General features: G+C 53.5%; 1 protein-coding gene across 3 annotated transcripts in view; it reads right to left on the reverse strand.

Annotated features, from left to right (window-relative positions):
• The window catches only part of LOC126569284 (inactive serine protease scarface), a 28,946-nt gene that overhangs the window by 4,480 nt on the left and 9,466 nt on the right, over positions 1-15,000 (reverse strand). For all 3 annotated transcript variants that reach the window (XM_050226257.1, XM_050226259.1, XM_050226258.1), the window contains exon 4: positions 12,413-12,565. In XM_050226257.1, coding sequence (XP_050082214.1) covers positions 12,413-12,565 — 153 coding nt within the window. The remainder of the gene's footprint in view (positions 1-12,412; positions 12,566-15,000) is intronic.

Below are 15,000 nucleotides of genomic sequence, written 5' to 3' on the forward strand. Positions count from 1 at the left end.
TGGTCACCGGTCGTTTCGCTTGGCTTCGCGGATTACACCGCCCCTCCCCGCTTTGGGCAGGAGGAAGAAGCCCAAAACATTCGGCCTCGATCGTACCACTTCTTGCCGTTCAGTGCACCACACGCGATCGGCAGCAGTTATGCTCGTTTTTTTACATAATCCTCCCGAGGGAGGCCGTGACATGGGCCACAGGGAACGCGTTAAAACATTTTCGCCAGATTCAACAGCAACGAAAAACAAAACAACAAAATATCCACAGAATACACCAGAAAGTGATCACAAGCGAGCGATCGCGATCGCGACTGCGAGCTCCGCAAAAAGTGCCACCGCGCTTTGAAGACACGCAGAGCACCGGTCAGCATCCTGCAGCGAACGAGGACATGGAGCAAACTACTGTTGACCCGTTTTCAAGTGGCACACCAGTGGAGAGGATGATCGCGACGACGCGATGGAATGATTAGCGCGATGACGGAGTGAGCGTAGTGCGCGTCACGTCACGTTTTGCGTGAATTTCCGGACCCCGCCCAATGGAGCAGAGCCACGGACTCCCGGTAGCCGTTCTTGCTGCCACTGGTGTGTCAATATTTGTCGAGACAAATTGTTCAACAAATCAGGTGTAGTGTAACCAAACATTTGCCCTGCTGTCTGAATGCGGTAGAAGTAGCAGCAGCAGCAGCAGCAGCAGGTGATCGATGGAGCATACAGGGACCCCATAAGGTGGTTGGAGGTGCTTGGCCAATATTTAAACCAATGTTGTCCAATTTTGTTCGACGAATTGACGACAGCGACACCGGATCACCGCCACATCACATCATCTTTCCGAATTCCTAACTTCTCGCGTGACTAGAGAAGACTCCCCGGACTTTACGGGCATCGGAATCCAGGTCCTCTCCCTTCCCGCTCTGAAGTAGAATCCCCCCGGGGGGAAAAAAAACCTCCCCGCGAGATACATCCGCGTCCGCGATAATACAGCCAGATAGGCTCGGGACCACCATCTTTCACTCTTCACTGATCGTATGCAAATCGTATGCTAATTGGAATCATTTATTACCACATAGAGGAACAGCGGAAGCGGGGGGGGCTGGGCTATGATGGGGCCCTACTGACGCATAAAAATCCCCAAAAAACGACTGTCCGTGCACAACAAAACGGTCGACGACGGTCCATTCTAGGCGCGCTTTGGGCCATCTGGCCACCTGAAGTGCGACCGAACGAAAAACGGTACGCCCGTAAGCCCCCCGCTTGCTTGGTCACAGATCCGGGTCCGCAGAACCTTCCTTCTTCCCCCCGGGGGGGCCTCTAGGGAGTCCAAGGAACGCGGATGGAAACATGAAACGCCCAGATGGCGGCCACCGCCCAACGAGCGAGCGCGCGCCCAATCGGGAATTTACGATTCGATCTACGAGATTGCGTGTCGATCAGGGGTCGAGAAGGCGGATGCGAAACGGCAGCTCAATTTGGACGACCAGCCACGGGCAGTGCCACTGTTGTCATTGGCATCGTTTGCGTTTGCGTTTGCGTTTGCGGCCACCGTAAACAAATGTTAACTGACGCGACGTCACGGAATCCAAGAATACAGAAACCCTTTGAAGATGCGGACAGAAGCGACCACAACCGGGGCGTCCCTTTGGGGGGGAAGGAATTATGATTGACTTGACTGAACACGACAGCTGAGCAATCTGGCCGCTGATTCCTTTCGCTTCGCTTCGCTGACTTTAGTCCTTTCGATCGAGGACATTCGCACGACACACGCGACAAAGATGGGGTTCTGTTTGTCCAACCAAACAACCATAAACACGATGCGATTGGAACGAACAGCCAGACGACCTCCCCCCGTAGACGGGGCGGTCTTTCACGTTTGATCTCACTGACCTGGTGACCGGACTGGACGGACACCGAAGGATGGTCACCGCTTCAAGGGTACCGCACATCGTGCAAGTAACGAGAGGGGCACGGCATAAAACAGCAACATAAAGCGAAACATAAAGAAAAAACAAGCCACATGAATCTCATCTTCTCCTTTCCTCGTGTGCCGTCGTGGCGTGCCGCTCCTAATCCACCATCATCGACTGCAAGCATCTTCTTCTCCCCTTTTTTATGACTCCTTCGCCGGCGATGTAGCCGAACACTCACTTAGAGCTCATTCTGCGCGGTCGGTGCATCGTGCTAGTCGCTTGTGCGCTTGGTGAGGGTCAACCATAAATCACCTAACCACCCATCATCATCAACATCATCATCATGGCTGGGATCCGGGTGTTTGCGGTTGTTTTAGGTGGCGTAAATGTTTTACCAATGCCGACCTTGTCTAGGCCAAGACCTTGCAGCCTCCATTGGGTAAGATACTGCGATCATCATCATCATCATCGCCTGAAAACCACATTCCACGTTTAATCGTTTGCTGATCGAGCCGTGGTTCTCCGTCAACTTTCCGGTTTGGCACATGGCACAAACAACCTCTGTCTGCACGCCAAGACAAGGCTGGCCGGAGGTTGGATTTGGATTTCTTTCTTTCTTCTTTTACCAAAAACGGTCGACAGCCACCTTGCTGTACCTGTGCGGCGCGGTGCGGTGCGGTGCGGTGCGGTTGGTGCTGGTTATTGCAATTAGCATTTAGCGGCCATGCAACGCCAACAAACCTCAAAAACAACACGTCACCAAACGTCATCGAGCGCTACACTACGAAGATGGAGGCGCCACAGTTTTTGTGTTCAACGCTCGAACGCGTGTGTTATGTCGAACGGACCGGCGGCATTACATAACACCATCCTCCCCTCCTTGAGCCATCGTTTGTCACGAACTGATAACATATCAACGAGGACCCAGTGCGAGCACATAAAAAAGCGTAGCTGGAAGCCTTTGCTGGAAACGACACCCAGACCATAACCAGATGCTCCCTCTTGCTCCTCCAGCTCCTCCTCGAGGAAGGATGCAACGAGACGGCCCAGGAGTGGGCAGGAGACCCATTCAAGGAAGTCAAAATCCCGATTGGGGTCCCCGAAAGCGAGTGGAAAAAAGGGAACGAAGAGTGAATCGAAAGCCACTTCTGCAATCACCTGTTGCGTTGCAGTGTCTGTTGCTGTGGGCTTGCCGTGCAACCGGTTTCAACCCTCTGGAGCGCTGCAGGAAAGTGAAACGTCGGGTCCGAACCGAGCTGAACCGAAACGGATTGTCCATATCAGAGAACCGCCTCGCCTCCGTTGCGGCAAACCGCATTCTTCGTGCTCGGTCATGTGTCACCTGCGGCAGGACCAATTGGTGAGAAGAAGGGGAGAGAGAGAGACAGTGTTGGCTGATGAGCCTCGGGGCTCATCCAACCACCAGCGAGGACATTGATAAGGTTCCGCATGCCAGGATGCTGCTGCTAGCTGCAGCTCCCACTAGTTGGTTGCTTTATTGGGCGCCCAGTAAATTATGGGACTCGATCGCGAAATTATGCTTCCCTCCGTCGGCCTTTCCGCCGAGTCTGGCCCCCGTTACAGGAAGCGGGAGCAAAAGGGAAACCGAAAATAAAAAACAATTACTCTGCCGGTGGGAGCCGAAACACCGAAAACATATTGACATTACTCGGCTTGGCGCAATTTATGCGCATTTCTCCCTCTTCCCCCCCCCCCCCCAAACATTCGCTTCCTTTCGCATCAATGTCCCGCGTGTCAATGTGGAGCAAAACAGCAAATTGCAATCGACGATCGACGATCCACGCACCGCAGGTTGCGGCAGAGGCAAAGGTCATCCCCGGGACAGCGACGACCTTCGTCCGCTCCAGGTGACGTAAGATGAGACGCGTTGTTTGCGCGCACGGACCATTTGCGGTTTCGAGCACACTCTCTCGAGTACAAAATGCGCTTCACCAGTTCGCCAATCTCTCTACCCCGTGGCGGCCTATTTGCTCGTCCGAAACAATTGCAAAACACATTACCACACTGTAATGTTTACTTTTCGGACACTCACAAACGACAAGCGGGAATAGAGATGATCTAAATCGCGGTACGCAGCACGTCCGTTGCATAATGGATCGAATTCCGCTTCCTAATTGACTCCGGGGGACGGGGGAGGTTGGTGTGAGTCATTAACCGTCACCAAACACACTCCCCGCGCGGAATGAAGCAATAAAAGCCATCCGACGGAAGCGTCGATCCCGATTTGCGTGGGGAGCGCGAATTTGACGTGCGCTTGTGCGCGCTGCCATTCACCCTGATCGCGTCACGTCGTCGTCGTTGTCGTCGTCGGTAGTAACCGATTTAACCTTGTTAGACACCGAACCCGAACCTCGCTAAACACCCCACGTCCGCGTGTGCGTTGGCGGAATATCTAATGAGCAGCGCCAAAGCTTCACGATCGTGGATGCGCGAGGTGAGAAAAGGCGAGTACGAGGCGATGCTGGATGACATTCAGACTGGCTGGCTGGTTGGCTGGCTGGCTGGCTGGCTGGTGAGGCCTGGCGCGACGATGTACGATATTAGTTTACCCTTAATATGAGTGGTTATTGGCGTGCCGGTGTGGCTGTCAGCGAATCGAGAGGATTTGTCACCGGCACACTTTTCGCTCACCACCACGACGGCTGACCTGGAGGAGAATGTCAGGAGGAGTCCGAGACGAGTCCGGCCGCTCTCTAATCGCGGTCAAAAACCGGTTCCATCTGGGGCCTGACAGATCATCGTCGTCGCCGTAGTTCGTCTTAGAAACCGTGCCAAAACAATTAAAAACGTTCACGAAACGTAACTGGCCGTTGTTGGATTCGAGGTGCCCGAGTAGCCAGGACCGAGCGGACACCTCACTCCCAGCGTCCAAAAGCGCTGGCATGACCTTACTTTCCTTCGCTGCTGTTGATATTAATTAATCTCTTGAACTTTGGCGCACATCTCCGGACTCCAGGGGGGAGTAGATGCGTTCTCAGAATGGCCTTAGAAAGGTCAGTTCGTTGTCGTCGTCGTCGTCGTCGTCGAGCAGAGTGTTTGTCAAGCGCCAGCGGACACACTTGACGCGCGCACGAAATGGCCACGCTTTCCGGTACTAAGAAAGATGCTTCCATACTTCCTTCTCCGGCAAAAGCGCGTTTGCGTTTCACGTCAAACCGTGAAGTGTTTTGTCCTGCAGCAGTTTTGGTGAATCCGGTGCTGTACACACAGACACACACCGTACCCCGGAATGGCCGGAAAGTGTGAATTAGAAAGACAAATTAGATATTCGAAGCCATATTGTACAACAGTGAGCCCCTCGGTGCGCGTGCGCACAAGATCATTGTCAACGATCATTGAGCGGTGGGTAAACTTCCAACCTTCGTGGCGGCAAACGTGTGGTCCACGGGACGGTCAGAAGGGCACGCAAATGTAAGGGAACAACTCGTGCTGATGCTGCTGGTGCTGCTTTGCGTAAGAATGGGACACTCGAGCAGCAATTGATATTTATTCTCTTGATGAGAAGGCGAGCGAACGAGCGGTTCATTTTGAGGTGTGCTCGCGCAGACATTTGAATTTGAATGCCTCGTTCGGGCAGACACTCACGCCCCTCTTGACCAATAGGATATTGAGGATCGGCCTGTTGAATATTCATTCGGCGATCTTATTGGCTTGATTGGTGATTCAAGAACAAGTTCATGCTCATCATCGACCGCTGCTTATTAGCTCGTAAATTTGATCGACGATCAGCGCGCTGTCGTGTGCTCGTACGATCGCGCTACGAGGCAGCACGCTGCATGGCCACAGTCTTTAGTCAATGTCACGCCAGACAGCAGTTTCCGGCACCATCCTCACTATCCTTGTGCAGAATCAACGAAATTCCGAATAATGCTACTCATGATGATCACTTGATCAGACCGGATCCCTGGTTTACACTCGAGGCACCTGAGTCTGGGAACCTTGAAAGGGAAAAATAGGTTGCCTAGCACCTGCCTGTGTCATTCTCAACCTCCTCCTCCTTCACATCATCATAACTCCGGTGTGAACGAGTCAAAAATAGGGAAAAACAAAGGCCTCTCATAGGGTTTGCTAATTTTTCCCAGGCTTCTGCCCGCGAGTAATCGAGCGCGGGAACTTTGCGCTTCGCAGAAGCAGCATGAACGCGCACGTCACAGTCATTCGAGTCGACCGAGGCGCTGCTCATTGTCTAACCGAGTGTGTAGGGCGTGTGTATTTAATTAACTGATTAGAATCGAACAGCGCCTCGCTCTGCGCTCGCTAGATCCGTGTGATCATCAATCAATTACGTGCGATCGAACTCGCACACCCGGTGCTAGAAAATAACTCTGTACGATCAACGACGCTGATGACGATGAAGAGGACGACGTGAGTTGCAACCGTACGGACGATCGATCCGAACTCGAACGCAAACTCATCTTCAAACAGTTGCAACAATGTGTGCATGGCACGCGCAAACAGTCGTGGAAGGGTCACAAGGGTGCCAAATTGGATTCACAAACCCCGTGGAATGTGTACAATGAGGAAGAGGAGCACCAGGGAGAGAGAGAGATCGAGCATTTATCCAGATAATTATGGCTGTTTAATTGGGGAAGCGGCATGAACAATCCTCGTACCTTACACAACCTTACAACGAGCATCAGCGGAATGTTTGAAGGCACGATCGATTGTGCTCGAGCTGGCATAGGGTGGCATTCCTCGAAACGATCATCGATGCTTGCGCTTCGCACCAACAATGGATCGCCGGTAGGATCGCCAATCCGGAGCTGATTCCGAATCGATAAAACCAAGCGAAGCGGCACTCATCGGGACTCCCACCATACGCACACAGGAAGCGATCGTGAAGCGTGCAAACAATGCCTGATCGCTGGGGTCAGATTGAACCCATTCCAGCACCGAGTTCCAATTGTAGCCGAGCGCCCAATCATCAATTGCAACACGAGCCCGCTCTGATTTCGGGTTCGCGGTTATCATGGAAAGTTTTGATTAATGACAGACCGTCGGCCAGATCGTCGCTCGATCAGGGCGCCCCCTTATGCAACGCGATACGCGCGAGCTGCAACAATCCGATCCGACCACGAGAATCCAATTTCATTTCGCATTTTTTCGGACGGACTTTATTGTCTTGGATTCCATTTTTTCCGCCCTCTTTTTTTCGCTGTTGCAGCCGCTCTTGTTGTTGTGGTTGTTGCTGGTTTGCTTATGCTAAAAGACATGGATCATAAAACCGCATGCTCGCGGGGGGGCGCAACGCCGAACGCACCGGAATTTCGGTCAAACGGTTTCGGCGGTGGCGGCGGTGATCCTTTCGGTGGTCCAACCAACAAAAAAAAAAGACAAGAGGACCACAAGAGGAAAGGGGAAGGGGATTGAACGCCCGGTCCCGGTCCCGGATCGCTTAGTTTTTTCGGCTACGATCTCGTAATCGATTATAATTAGCCGTTAGTTGGTCATTTGCATAATTTGGTCAAACCCCATCAAAAATGTGCTTTCATCGCCGGGCGTACGAACGAACGGGCGGCCACTGCGTGGCCAGCACTGCAACAGGAGTGTGTCCTCTGGCACCAAAATGGGGGCCCCGATTCGCTTTGGCAGGAATGTTTATACCGTGAAACCGCAAAACCAAAGTGATCGTGTGCCCGATATCGGCCCGGACTGTCGGTCAGCATCGATCGATGTTCCATTCAACGCTGCCACAATACCAGCCAGCCAGCTTCTCTCTCCTCCCCCCCTTCCAAGGCGTTTGATAGATACATCACACAAGCGGTGAGTTCATTATGCAATGATGCGCGGCGCCACTAGCATGAGGATCATTTCGATCAACCGAAAAAAGGCAAAAACCATTTTTCATCAACAACGCGATCGCCAACCGGGCAATCGACACCCGCGATCACGATCGTGTGTGCGCCGTAGTGAATCGATCTAAATAAGATGTCCGCGGCTCGCCGGGCAGTGGGTGCCCGTTGCGCATCGAAAGACTTCAACGGACCGGGGGCGCTAGTGACGAACCCGGATCTTTGCGGAATCGAAAGCAACCGAATTCGGATGCGGCGGTCAAGCGGTGGTTCAAGAGTGCTCCAAACGATCGTTTTGCTGGGTTTTTTGCCTCCCCTTCATTCTTGACGTTCTGGTTCTTCGTGTTTGCCTACGCGGATATAGCACACACGCGGCGTCTGTTTGGCGCTTGCGAGAACGATGACCGCTGAACGAAGAGAACGCTGACTTCATCTCCATCCGTCCGTCATCGCCACTAGTCATCGGTCACTGCGGGTCCGCTGTGAACGGCGCGTAACGGTTTACGACAGGAAGCGACGGCACCATAATCGGATTGATTGAAACTTGATCGAGCATTTGGTGCTGACGATGCTGACGGTGAGATAAGATGCTTTGCCGTGGTTTATGGCCTCCCGCGAGTCCGTTCCGGCCACATGCGGCTGACGAATGCAGTTCGTGTGGTGGCGTTGTGTGCAGCAACGAGCTAACGAGCTGCCGGCTGTAAATCCGGGTTCAAAAACGGTTCTAAACCGCGATCGCGATGTTGTGATTGTCGTGTTCGGGAGCAATTAGAATGCGGAACCACCGTGCCAGATCCGCATTTGGTGTTTTGGCTTTTGGTGCCGTCATTCAACGCATCCACACGGTGACACGATCGATCATCCCGGTTCGTCGTGCACTGGGTTGTGTAACTGTGCTCGATCTCTCGATGAGCTGAGCAGAACCCTAATCGCCATTAGTAGCAGCAACAGCAGCAGCGGTGGCAGTCGTAGCAGAAAGGTTTTCGCAACGCCTGGAATCGTCCTCGTCAGCCTTTTACGTCATTCTACATGCCCATCTCCACGGCCGCCACCACCATTGGCTGCAGATGTCAATAACTTGGAAGATGCAAATCATCGTCATCCCATCGATGCCACAACTTTTACTCGGACTGCAGCGCACCATCTCGGTGCTCGGCGCCGGCAACTTAAACACCTCCACTTGCTTTGCATCTCGCCCAGTCACACTCGTGCTCATCGTCGTAGTCGTGGTCGTTATGTTTCATTTTTCTTAATTTCATTTTCAGTGGGAGTAGGTCGCGCCCGTCCCGCATCCCAGTGCTGCTGCTAGTCGCGCTAGGCGCGCAGGATCTTTACCACCGATCAGCGATCGCTTGCGTCGTTACCTCCTGTGACACTTGCATATTCGCTGCCTCGCTCACTGCACTGCAGCCCCCGGAGAGTGGCGGCGTGCACTTATTGTGCAACACGCGCAACGGATTGCGAGGTTCGATGTGTAGTGATCGCTGGGATCAGATGGATCAGCCAATCTCTCTCGCTGGCTCTCTCTCTCTCTCTCTCTCTCTCTCTCTCTCTCTATCCCTTTAGCGTGATGCGACGATTGCTTAATTGCGAGAAGAGTGTGTCGGTGACCTGGGACCCCTCGAGGGGTCTGGGTGAGGGTGCGAAGCAGGATCGGTTAGTGGTCATCGGGTCAAATGCACGGAGCCGGTTCATCGCGGCACTCTCGCTCGCAAAAGCCGCATCAAGAGCCGAGAGATTGTTCGAAATTGACACAGAAATACCCTCCGGTAGCCTTCGGATTGCATTATAATCGAATTACGCCGCGCCGAAGAGCAAAAGTGAAAGCGCGGCCAATGGCGATTGGGGTGAGTGGAAACGATCTTGAACTTGACACGCTGACGCAGGTCTGCAAAAAGCCACGGTGCACAATTTGTAACACAATAGATGACGTATCAACGCACTCCTTCACTAGCCTGCTGGTGCTGCTGCTGCTACTGCTGCTGCTGTTGTTGGGCAAACAACGCAACTGTTTCCTCTTCCTCATTCGATCCTCGTTCCGAGCTTGCAACAGGGGGCATGACAAATGGTGATCGTCATCAAGTGAAATCGCACAAGATCTTTCAACTTGCCAAAACAACGCTTAATTATGTTCATTACCGTCTACTGGGGCCCCCACATTACGCCCAGGGCAAACTTCAATTCATTCGCACTCTCTTTCTTTCTCCTGTCCTTCTTTTTCTACTTCTGCACCAACACAACCACCGCATGGTACTGGTTCGGCTGCCTACGTTCGAGTGGGTTTTTGCTTAATTTTCATCAATTACAACTTAATGAAGTGGAACAATGCGCATGTCCTGGCCACCGATGTTGTATCTTCGCCCCGTTTCGATTCGAAAAACCACGAACCACGACGAAGGCGACATATCCGACCGACCGATCCGATCGATCGAACTCGCCTCCTTCCATCTCTGGATCGAGCAAAAAGGAAAGCAAAAAACAAAAACGACACGGAGATCGCATTGCCGATCGCCTGGTAGCGATATGCGAGTGACGATTTAATTTTTCAACCCGAACAGCGACACCGAATTCGACTGGCTGGTCATTTGTGGTTCCTTTTTTCTGCAGTGGGTTACGCAGAGGTGGTCGATGTTGTTTTCGGTTGCATTTATCATTTCGAATTCGCAGGAAACCGCAGGAAAGTTCTTTTCACCGCACAACATGCGCGTCGTTGGTTTGCGTCTCTTCGGTCAAGCTCCTAGTTCGCTCGGTGGCCATTGCGCAATCACCGCCGCGCCACCTTCCCCTCGCACATTGGAATTTAGGTCAAAGCACATGGTACCACACCATGCTAGCCACCACTCGCTCCTTTCCTGCCCCCTCAAGAGTGACCATAAAGTTGAGCGATAAAATGGCCAAAAAACCCCAAACCACATCACCACTGCCGCCACTAACACCGAGTACAGTTTCGTTCGGGTCCGAAGGTCCCGAAATCCTTGGACGTATCGTGGCCATGTGACTGACACCACCCCCCGGAGTGGGAGGGAGGTGAAGTGGGGGTAATAATCGACTCCTAATCGCCTATAATCGCGCCATCAGGACGAAGCGCACTCGCTACCGCGGTGGGAAGCGGGTGGGGAATACAAAATTAATCAAAACATTCAACCAGCCACGCACTAAAAGGCGAAGACTAAGCAGAAGAATGCGAAGAGTGGCAGCTACATTTGTCACCTTTGACACCCCGCATTTGGCATTTACACGCTCGTGGCACCGAACTGCGAAAGAGGAGACACGACAGAGAGAGAAGCACGAAAAAAAAACAACAACATCGGTATCGATCGCGGATCGCGGATCGCGCTCGCTTGGAGGATAGATGAAAAGATAGGAAGGCCAGGTGGAAGCCGGGAACTCCACTCCGCACCAGGCACTTAAAAGCAAATTATGGCCTCTAAATGCTCACTAATGATAGACGCAGACGCGGACGATGCCAGGACGATAGATTTCGCCAGCACACCACCACCAGCAGCAGCAGCAGCAACGATCGGTTGGCCTACTACTGTGTGTCATCGGCGTTCCTTGGCATTTACCTGCCTAACATCTGATCCACCGGTGCCCAGATCATCATCTGTTCGCGACACTATACTTCCTCGATCTTGATGATGGGGATGGGGATGATGCGTGTACGCGTAGCGGCAGAAGGGATGCCAGAGAGAGAGGGAGAGAGGGAGAGAGGAATGCGAAATGCCTCTAACGAGCCAGGCCACACGCACGCACACACCGGCGTCGAAAGTCAAGGTTAAGACAACAGACGACCTGGCCGTGGTCTGGTGTGGCGTGGCGCGCGCCTTGCGTTAGAGGAGCGGTTGGCGAGTGGCGCACCGCAATGGCCGCCGGCCAACGCTGTTTACACTGTCGCGTGCGCGCGCGCGCGCTCTCCGCGAACGATCAGCAAGATTACGCCATCGCACCCGATGGCGTGCGATCAATTTTGACGTCATCGACATCGCCACCAGTGGCTCTCGCGTCTCGCGAGGATGATTCCCCAACGGGAGATCCAGACAACGGGCCGGAACAGACTGGACCGGACTGGCTGGGCCTGGCCTGGCAAGGTGTGAGTGACCGTGGCTACGCTTTACGTAAGCACGATCCCTACGCCAAAAAGGAGGACCTCGCGATCACCACGACGCAGGCAGCACCTATCAGCACTCGGTTGCCACTGACAGGAGCTCGAGCCGAGCCCGGGACCGATCGCTCCTTCTGCGAGAGATCCTCCCGCCGAGGAAGCCGAAGGACCGATCGACTGGCCATTACGCAATTTGGTGCCGTGGTGGTGCCCATCTCACGAGAGTCTGGTCTGCAGACACGAGAGTCTGGTTTGTGGTCTGGTTTTTGGGGTGGTCTGGAAGCGGGCCCCTCAGGATGTGGATGCAGGACATGCAGACGAAGAGCAGCGCGACCCGAGCCCCGAACAAAATGGAAAGTAAAAGTGCGGAGGAAACGAGTCCCCCTCGAGGGAGGGAGGCCCCTAGGAAGCTGGACTGGCGACCGGTAAGTGACCGGGCAAGGCCGTCGTCGCTCGGCGCGCGTCGTTCGTTTCCAAATGATTGGCTCCATGCAAAAGCGATTAAGTAAGACAGCGGAAGACAGGCTAGCTGGCTGGCTGGCTGGACTTGAATAGTGGTTGCAGTTGTTGCTGTTGTTGTTGTGGTTGTTGCTTGTACTTACCGGTTGTCGGGTGGAGATGGCATTCTGGGCGTCGAAGTTCAACAGCCCGTTGTTGCATAAGCTGGCCGCCACGCACACGTAGCTGTCGTCCGGGCAGCGCGTGGCCGGTGTCGGTCGAATCCAGCAGCACTGTTCGGTTTGCGAGTTGCAGCTCTGCGCAGCGGAAAAAAGTAAAAGAGAAAGAGAAGAGAACGATGACGATGGATGAGTTGGCATTCCTGCTGGAGGAAGCGTTCTTTGTACACCAGAAGGAAGGGAGGGAGAGAGGGGAGATGCTGTTCCCAGACCCGTGCTCCGCACCTGCGAGAACCTGTTAATGGTATTTGCCGACTGTTGGGCGGTTTGGTTGCACACCCTACCGTCCCACCCACTTGCCACCCAATCCAATGTCGTGTCGATGAATATTTATGCTCGGCCATGTGGGAACGCACAACGTGGATTGGCACGCGCTCGCGCTCGCGAACACACGCGCGCAGAAGGTGCTAGAAGGTAGAATTCCTCACCCAAAACTCTGTGTCTCTGTGATGATCAATACGTCAAACACGCTCGCTCGCTCGCAGGGGGTGCGTCCAGATGACGCATCCGATCAAGGTTGATCGAAGCATCGATCAAACCCAGCTCGCGAGTTTAGCAAGCAAACACACTTGAGCTGTTTCCGAGCTTCCGGACTTGCTACACGACAGTTTCGCTTTCAATGTGCTTACCGGAGCCCCGTTGTGCGTGATTCATGGCGTTAAGGAGGTTCCCTTTTGGGAAGAGGAAATGTACTTGCGACATGCAAACAGCAAACAAATTCTGTGACCTACGACCTGCGCGCTTTGTCCAAAGGCAAGCGACCAAAAAAGCTTAAGTACACATTGTGATTAACTCGTTAAGGTGCTAAATGCCTTCGTTGCCTGCATCGTTAACCGCACACAGCGAACAAATGACTCCAAGCGACCTGACTAGAAGCCGGTGGCAGTTACGAAAAAAAAAAGCTGGCGCATAAATTTCTCCCACGATCAACCGACTCTCGTGGCGGGGTTTGTGCGGTCGTAAGATAAACTCTCAAGATGGTGGCCACGCAGAGGGCGCTTGCATATTGTCGCGTGCAGCCACCACAACAGATACGATCGCGTCTCGACCATTTTCTTTCTAACGAACCACGACCAAACGAACACGAACCCCGTAGCCATCCGATAAGCGACCTCCACAGGAGGGTTTGCACCATCCACCACAGACGCCAAGCGAGAACCCTCGGTTGCGCCATGCTTGATGATTATGCTTCTTCGGAAGCTATCACGTTGACACGCCAGCCCCCCCCACCGTCTGGCAAGCAAGAAGCGCACCTGTTCGAGTGGCCATCATCGAACCATCGCGACAACGAACCGCTTGGCCTGCGGTATGCCGTTGGGTGATTTAAAAGCGATTTAAATGGCAACCCCTGGCTAACCTTTTCGCGCCAGCTACTAGGCGCCTCCAGCAACTAACCGGCGCGAGCGTTCGCCCTCTCTGTAACGTCGAGCGCAACCGATTGCAATCTCAGCAAGGGATGGCACGCGTAAATTATCTCTGCTAGAGAACCGATAGACCACAGCTCCAGGGGGGGGGGGGGGGGGGGGTTGTGGAAGTTGTTCTTGTGTACCTAGCTGTAGCAGGAGCCCCGTGGGGGACGCAAATTTATCGTTTTATGCTTCCATTTTAATTATCACTCGCAGTGAATGAGGCGTCGATTGGCGTGGCGGTGCGCAACAAATCAATTGCCACCGCACTCCGCGCACCACGATCGACTCCGCGCTTCTGGATGGAATCAATAATCCGTACGGTCGATGCGCACCTCCTCCCGGGAGCGTGTTAGCGAACATGTTGCGCTTACGGTCGGGCTTCATTTGAATGACAAATTGTGCTGGACATACGCATTAAACAAACATTATGCAATCGAAGCAGAGAAGAGCAGAGAAAGAGCGCACCGTAAAACGTGATCTACCGTGCTAACGGATCGTGCAGTGGCCTTGACTCCTGGTAGGCGCCCGGACGAGCTCCTGATACCGGCAGCTCCCTACGCTCCGCAGATTAATTGCTATTCGTGTCACCCAAAACGGCGGCACCAGACGGCTAAATCGCAGATAAATCTCACGACGCCCTGGGCCAGCTAACGGATGAGCTACATGATAAAAGCCCACGAAGCACGGCACGGACTATCAAAAGCTGGAAGGCACCAGCAAAAGATGTCTACCGAAATGTCGGTCGGTAACAAGGATGCGGCCACAGTCACATTTATCACTTTGAACCGACGTACCGTGCGTGCTGCCCCGGGGGCCGAGGTTTTCTTGTAAGCGAAACGAAGTGATCCGTTTAATACACCTGCTCCGAGGAAGTCCGGGACGAAGTTGGAAGGAACTAATTTATTTGTCACCCATTGACGAGCTGTCAACGTTTTTCTGGGGGGACGGGGGCTGCGATTACGTGGATCTTTATCGTCGCCACACTGATCGACGACGAGGACGACGATGACCGTGTCGCCTTCCAGACACGACGTGGCTCCCGATTCGGTAATCGGGCAAAAGTGACAAAAACAACATTCCAAACAGATAGCAGCGCAGCGCTCC

Source organism: Anopheles aquasalis, chromosome 2 (assembly GCF_943734665.1).
Source record: "Anopheles aquasalis chromosome 2, idAnoAquaMG_Q_19, whole genome shotgun sequence".
NCBI lineage: Eukaryota > Metazoa > Arthropoda > Insecta > Diptera > Culicidae > Anopheles > Anopheles aquasalis.